At 34.9% G+C, this 7,921-nt stretch overlaps 1 protein-coding gene across 1 annotated transcript; it reads right to left on the bottom strand.

The window, feature by feature from the left end:
• Positions 1-3,480: 3,480 nt before the first annotated feature.
• LOC18433941 (chlorophyll a-b binding protein, chloroplastic) lies at positions 3,481-4,665 on the bottom strand. The gene has a single exon (XM_006844018.4). The coding sequence runs from the start codon at positions 4,487-4,489 to the stop codon at positions 3,689-3,691; it is 801 nt and encodes a 266-aa protein (XP_006844081.2). The 5' UTR covers positions 4,490-4,665; the 3' UTR covers positions 3,481-3,688.
• Positions 4,666-7,921: the final 3,256 nt, after the last annotated feature.

The following is a 7,921-nucleotide window of genomic DNA, read 5'->3' as shown; positions in this document are numbered from 1 at the left end:
AGGTTTTTTTATGAATTTCGCTTTTTGTCAAATTTTTTTCTTATCAAAAAAATAAAATGTTCTTTTATCAATTTCGCTTTGTTTCAAATTTTTTTCTTATCAACAAAATAAAAGGTTTCTTATAAAAATAAAATAAAAGGTTCTAATTAATTATTTTTCTTGTCAAATTTCTTTGTTTTGTCAAAAAAATAAAAGGTTTTTGTCAAAAAAATAAAAAAGTAATAAAAAGTTATTGTAAAAAAAAATAGTTCTTATAAAAAAATAATAACACAACAAGTATTTTTTGTCATAAGAAAAAAATGAAAGGTTTTTTTTTTATCAATTTCGCTTTTTGTCAAGTTTTTTTCCTATAAAAAAAATGAAAGGTTTTTTTTTTTTATCAATTTTGCTTTTCGTTAAATTTTTTTCTTATCAATAAAATAAAAAGTTTCTTATAAAAAAAGAAGAAGAAGAAAGGTTCTTATCAATTATTTTCCTTTTCAATTTTTTTTGGTTAAAAAAATAAAAGGTTTTTGTCAAAAAAAATAAAAAGTAACAAAAAGTAATTGTTAGAAAAAAAAGTTCTTATATAAAAAAAATAATACAACAAGTATTTTTTGTCAAAAAAAAGGTTCTTGCTAAAAACACGTAACACGACAGACATTTATTGTAAAAAAATAAAAGGTTTTTGTCAAAAAAGCTAAAATGTTCTTATAAAAAAACCATTATTTATTGTAGTCCACGTATGATTATATACGTCATCCATGATAGTTACATGATTTTTATTTTCTGTGATGTAATTTCATGGTTAAAATAAATTCAAACAGAGAAAAATATCTTAATATTCACATATTGATGAAAAAAATAAAAATTAATAATGTAGTACCCCGATTTCTTTTTAGATTTCTTAAAAAACAACATTTATAATAAATTTTAATAATTTTTTCGATTTTGTTTACAGCTTAATCAGGCCGATTGCCGATCCAGATCGTCGATCTACTGATCTGGATGGGCTTTTAGGGTGTCTGATCCGGGCCACCGATTAGTTTTTTAAAATTTACTCATTATGTTTTATTTTTGGATTTTTAGACCAATCCCTTTACACATAAGAGCACCTGATTCGTGTATATCAAGTGGTGAAAGCGGTATTTGTAGCATAATCTAATATGTGGAATACTGCCCTGACCTTCTATGAAGGGGTGAAATATACTTTTGTAGTATCAAAGGAATTACATTTTCCGGCGAGGTGTGGCGATGTGATTTCAAAGTGCAGAAAAATCCTTTAAACATATTTTTTCAAGTGTGTGCGCTCTAGTAGTAGTAAGCTCATAAATTTTATTTAGGCGCCCATGAACACGTGACACTTATGCTAATATAGTGGACGATGATATTATATGATATGATGAGGTTTTGAAAGTGGGGTATAATTACACTTGGGTGGGCGAAGACAGTGTAAATGATGGGTTGGGTCATTTCAAAACATTAATACAATTTGGAAAGCAAGGGAAATTAGTTCTTTTGAACCGGGTACAAAAAAAGTCCTTATAGTCAGTCCCTAGTGGGGGTCTTAGAGAGATGTGACAAGGACCATGTCCCACCCATGAATGGACTTAAAAACGTGTGTTAAGTCTTATTGGATCCTAACGACCCATTAGTAGGACAGGATCCAAATGACCCATCAATGTGATGAGATTCATGAGATTTTTTAATTAAAAATTACGTAAAGGGAAAAAAAAATTATGTGGGGTTGCAACCTTATACTATACTAGTAAATTGCACCTAAAAAATGAAGAGAAATTTTTTTTTTTTCGATGTCATAAAAACAGTGCGTCTTGTAACACGAATTTTTTGAACGGTTTATTTTCAAGATTTTTAGATGTTTATATATCTGCTAGATCTGTACTTTTTTTTTTATAATTTCAAATTTCATAATTAGAATTGAACATAGATTTACAAGCCATCGTAAGGTTTCCAATGCCAGGAATACAACTACAAAATTCGAGGCGCACTTTACTTCCTAACCTTAAATTACATTAGAAAGATATTAGGTAAATCTTGAAAATTGCTTCATGTGGGTTGGACCGCATTTCTACAATATGCAGTCCAGAGTTATAAATAGGTGGTCTATCTAAAAACAAGTGTAACTAACAGTCCAAATGGTTTTTTAAAATAATTATTATTTCTAGCTTTCAATAATAATAATTATTATTTTTATACTCATGATTTCCATGTTAAAGATTATATATTCTTTAAAAATTACGATCAAATTATATTAGAAAAATATATTTATTGCCCAGCCCGCATTTCTACAATATGCGGGCTTGCTGCATAGAAACCGTGTCCAAAACTTAAACAACCTAAATTATATGGTACGTACGATGTAAATTTCTCTATCTTTATACAAGGGGGCAAAAAATCAGCATGGTTGTTCGATCTTAAATCGGGTGAAGTACTTAAATATGGGGATTCGGGTTAAAGAAGTTGTCCCACTCACAATTTATGAACATAAGTGCTTTAAAAGACCTAACAAAATTTATCAAAAGAAAAGGTGCAAGTGTTAAATTATGGGTCTCAATATTTTAGGGACGTTTCTTTAAAATCCCCCATTCATTATTAGAATAGAAAGCAAAGTATAAGAAGAACTTTGTAATCCCTTTATCTTTTGTAAAACTTTCATATGAAATCTGACTATACTTTGAGGGTTCAATTTGATTATTACTTTTAAAACTATAAATGATAATGTAGCAGGCCAAACTAATCTGAGGACTCTGAACTGAACCTAGTTGATTGGAAACCAACTTAACTTGTTGTCATGTATTTTTTATCTTGGTCATGATAAGTGGGAGTAAGATCCCTGCAACTCATTTGAGGAAGTCAAATAATTAACTAAGGATTTAGTACCTAAAAAATTAGGATTTATAATGGAGAACATTGGCCTGCTGCTTGGAAGCATTTGTTTCTTGGAAGTTCCAGAGATAAAAATTCATCAAATGTTGCAAAATCCATCAAAGTTTTTGATAGGGATTTCGAGCGGATGAAATGGCACAACGTTGCGGTTCGCTATTGACACAGAGATTCCGACAAAACCTTCACATTCAGTGAACACACTTTATTTTGCTAGACATGGATTATTCTGGGTACAAGTAGAGTTATACTCGAGTTTGAACAAGAACAAATGGCTCCAGCAAAAAATTCCTTCACTGATAAATTTTGTTTCCGAATGTACCAAAGACAGCTATGAGAAATGGTGTATTCAAATGGGGCATTTTTTTTCCTTTCAGATAAAAAAGTGCCCCCCATTCATGTGGCAGCAGTAGTTTTAATCTTCCCGATCAATACCATGAAAAATAACTTTGCCATGTGCTTTGGCTCAACCCAAAATACTGTGCTCTCTCGATCCATCCATTCTTAAGCAAGAATTATTATCGTTTGAAACATAATCCTAGTGAATTTTTCAATGAATTTGTGACAAATTCAGCCAAAAGAAGACTAAGGAAAGTATGGGAAAAATGGAAAATATCTGATTAACCAAAATCCAGGTTAAACATTAGAAGTTCTCAAGAATCCTCCAAATTTACATAATTCATTGAAATGATGCAAGACCATCACCACAAAATGCACAATTCCAACACTCTTACCAACTTTTTTCCAATTATTTGGGTCCGCAACCCTTTCACAACAGACAGAAAAAAAAAAAAAAAAAAAACAATTACTTTCCGGGCACAAAGTTGGTGGCATAGGCCCAAGCATTGTTGTTCACTGGGTCTGCAAGGTGGTCAGCCAGGTTCTCCAATGGACCCTTTCCAGTGACAATGGCCTGAACAAAGAACCCGAACATCGAAAACATGGCGAGCCGGCCGTTCTTGATCTCCTTCACCTTCAACTCGGCAAAGGCCTCAGGGTCCTCGGCCAGGCCCAAGGGGTCAAAGCTGCCACCGGGGTAGAGTGGGTCGGTCACCTCACCCAAGGGACCGCCGGCCACACGGTAACCCTCGACCGCGCCCATGAGGATGACCTGAGTGGCCCAGATAGCCAAGATGCTCTGAGCATGCACCAGGTTCGGATTGCCCAAGTAGTCCAGTCCACCCTCGCTGAAGATTTGAGCACCGGCCTTAAACCACACCGCCTCACCGAACTTGACACCATTGCGAGAGAGTAGCTCTGGGAACACGCATCCCAAAGCGCCGAGCATGGCCCACCTGCAGTGGATGACCTCGAGCTCTCTGTTCTTGGCGAAGGTCTCGGGGTCGGCAGAGAGGCCGGCAGTGTCCCACCCGTAGTCACCAGGGAACTCGCCAGTGAGGTAGGACGGGGGCTCACCGGAGAACGGGCCGAGGTACTTGACTCTGTCAGGGCCGTACCACGGGCTTCCGGACACCGGGGCCCTGCTAGCAGACTTCCTCATGCTCACTCGACCATCACCACGGACAGTGCTCCCAAACTCCGACTGGGTCGCTACGGGCACGGCCTTGCCAGCAAACGAGGGGGATGAGAGGGTCATCGTTGCCATGGCGTTGGGAAGTGAAGTGAAGAGATGGTGTGTTGTGTGTGTTTATATAGGTGGTGGTGGAGGCCTCTCTTTATCTACTGAATATTTGAATCCTCGTTTTGATTGGCTACGTTGCTCGAATGTGGCTCTCTATCCCCTTCTATCCATTGAAAATCTTCAAATCCATGATTTTTCATGGAGTGATGAGTTGTACAGTTCTTGAACACTTATAATTTTATTTTCTTCTTTCTCTCTTTTTATTTTCTGTGGCTCAAACTCAAATTCATCTCTTTTTCTTGCCCTTTTATGGAAAATGGTTTGATAATTACAATTCATGCATTGGAAAACATTTACCTCGATCATCTTGCCTTGAACATTATCATTGTAAAAAAAATTAAGATTTTAAGCTTACAAAATAGTGTATATTATAATAAATTATCTAGATCTCTATTTCACCTAAAAATAAGTGTTCATAAATTAATATGATTTGCATTATATTTTGAGTTTCAAATTTTAAGCCTCACATAAACTCCATCTTTTTTTTTTCTTTTTAGTAGGTCGATGTGAAATTGATGTGTGGTGAGTGGAGCACGTATCAAGAGAAAAAGGTACAATGCGAGCTTCTAGCTCCGCCGTATCTTTTGAAGTCCACCGGTGTACCCATGGGCCCAAAACCTTTTTAACAAATAACATTAATGAAAATGAGTAGTTTATATACTGCTAGTAATAATGTTGTATGGAAAATGTTGAGATTAACCCACTAGCTTATATGAACATACAAGTTCAAGGATTCAGATTGAATCTGGGCCAATCTGACGGTCACGACCTCATTTCGTATTTAAATTTTAATTTATTTTCTACAAATTCAAATAACTTGAAATTTTAGCCGTGTGTTTTTAAAAAATGAGATAATATAATAAAAAATATCAAAAAATATATATTTCAAGACATAAATTGACCAAAATACCCCTGAAAAGTTTCAAGGGTATTTTGGTAATTTAAATATTACAAATTATTTTTTAAATATTTTTAGTAGGTGCGTCTTGATGAGAAAAAAGAACACCTAAAATTTCAAGTTATTTAGATTTGTATAAAAAATATTAAAATTAAAAAATAAGGCAGCGATCATCAGATCCGCCCATATTCAATTTGGACTGATGACTCATATTTTCATATGAGCTAGTAGGCTAATCTCAGCATTTTTCTATATTCTATTAATCACCGAAATATATTTATCATCAAAATATTTTAATAAAAAAGGTCTTTGAAAGATCGACCTTCATTTGCATGAGTATAGTATACTTACTGCATTATGGATAGAGAAGGGTGAGGCCATGAGGAAACTTATAATGATGTATGCTTTGAAACACATGATTGTATAAAATGAGACCATTTACCTTTGATATAAGGTAGCCACAATTACTTACAACCATCCGATTGTGAAATTTGATAGCATGGATGTGTAACAAAGTACGAGAAAATTTCTTTTGAAGTTTGAGTTTGATCAATGGAATAATTGCAGCTACGCAACTTCACATCTAACGGTCAAGATTAATATGACTATCTTGTATCAAAGGTAAATTGTCTCATTCTATACTTTTCCTTGAAACACGCTCGATACGATCTAGTATGTTAATTTGTAAGATGAGTTGAATATTGCACGATGTCCACAAAGGAGGACTCATATGGACCTCCTCCAATTCAAGTGGCTAAAGATGGACATAAGTTGAGAAAGATTGAAATTAGCCGTCCGTGGTCACTAGCGGAGGGCTGATGATACAAGTATCCTGCTAAACATGAACCAAAATGTTTAATATGCAAATGTACCTACTAAATAGCATGGCACATGTACCTGTATATTGTGTGTATAGATGTATTTTGAATTGTATGTGCAACTCAATATAGCTAAAAGATTTTATGTTACTGCAGGAATATATTATTCATTTATTGCAAAAGGTAAAAACAGAACCTATGAGTACTTTTACGACCCTAAATTTTGGGTATGCAACATCTTCAGGAAATAAATCTTAATTTCACTCTCTATTTACTTCAAAAAATAATAATGTCTCAAGATTGAATAGAGACCCTCCAATTCTTGGAGGGCGAGATCCAAGTAAACTTGATGCGCTTTTCGGGCATCCTTTTTATCATTGTTGCAGGTGGTTTCATTCTTTTTCTTCCTCATTTTCTTTAACCTATAATATGCCCACTCATGGTCGATTGATCCAAGAACTAAAGTATTATTTGTAAACGTACACTGCCCAAAATATTTAAACTAAACGCCTTAGTATGCTAGAGCTAGACCAACCTTGTCCAAATACCCTAATCTGGTCGGGCCAGGTCCAGCCTATGGATGGATAATGGGGCGGAGTTCGGGGTCTAATCAGGTAGGCCTCATTAGGCTAATATGTAGGGGTGGCAATGGACCTAGACCCGGATCCGACCTGGGACCTGCAAGATATACCAGACACGGGTTGGGTATGGGTCTAGCATTTGGACCCGGCAAGTCGGGTGCAGGTCCAGCCCTATACCCGTAAACTGTGTTAGAGATAAAATACTTTACTTTAGGCCCAATTCATTTGGATGTATTAAGGATCATATATAATTAGAACTAATAGTCATATTTAGCTATTAAATGACAAATCACACGGCTTGAAATCTAATAGTGGGTGATTGTGATCTTTTTGCCAATAATATGGGTATATGATGGTAAAAAAAAGGGGCAAAAAAAAGACAAGAAAAAAAGAAGCTCATAGTGAGGGTGACAACGGACCCGAAACCTGACGGGGTAGACCCGAGACCCAATGGGTACGAGTATCGGTCCAATTTTTGGACCCAACGGATCGGGTCTTGGTCCAAAACTTGGACCCAAATCCATTTGAGTCTGGGTCTGGGTCCAGCCGGACATGACCCATATCCGACCCGTTGCCACCCCTATTAACATGATTATCCTTTATTTTTTTGGGGTCTGCTATCTATCAGAGAAAAATTAAGTGTGATTTTTCAATTCTTTATGCCTCTTTTTCTCTGGCCTTTTTCCTCAAAATTTTGCTCCTATCTGTGTCTTAACTTACATATATTGCTTGCTTCTAAATATGCCTTAAAATATATTAAGATAAAGCTTACAGAAAGTCATATCTATTTGCCTTTAAAAATCTCTTATTTTTCTGATAAGAACTTATTTTTTTAGAAATTAATGCAAACTATTGAGAATAAATATGATATCATAAATAAAATGAAGTTTAAAACCGAGTACGAAAATAAAGTTTTTTTTCTTTGGCTTTTTAAAAATAGGCCAGAGAGAAGAAATAGGAGTGCCCAAATAAAATGGGATATTGAAAACGATTCGAAGTAAAATACTTTTTTTCCAAAAATACAAGCTAGAGTGAAGAAATAGGAGTACCTAAACAGTAAGAACACCTAATAAAATTGTGGATGTAAAAAAGGAATCCT

Source organism: Amborella trichopoda, chromosome 10, assembly GCF_054954075.1.
Source record: "Amborella trichopoda isolate Santa Cruz 75 chromosome 10, AtrichopodaSantaCruz75HAP2 v2.0, whole genome shotgun sequence".
NCBI classification, from domain to species: Eukaryota; Viridiplantae; Streptophyta; class Magnoliopsida; order Amborellales; family Amborellaceae; genus Amborella; species Amborella trichopoda.
This window is presented reverse-complemented; position numbering and strand designations above follow the sequence as displayed.

Bases quoted from the DNA above. Each gene is read 5' to 3' on its own strand.
- LOC18433941 (XM_006844018.4), bottom strand. From the start codon at position 4,489: ATGGCAACGATGACCCTCTCATCCCCCTCGTTTGCTGGCAAGGCCGTG.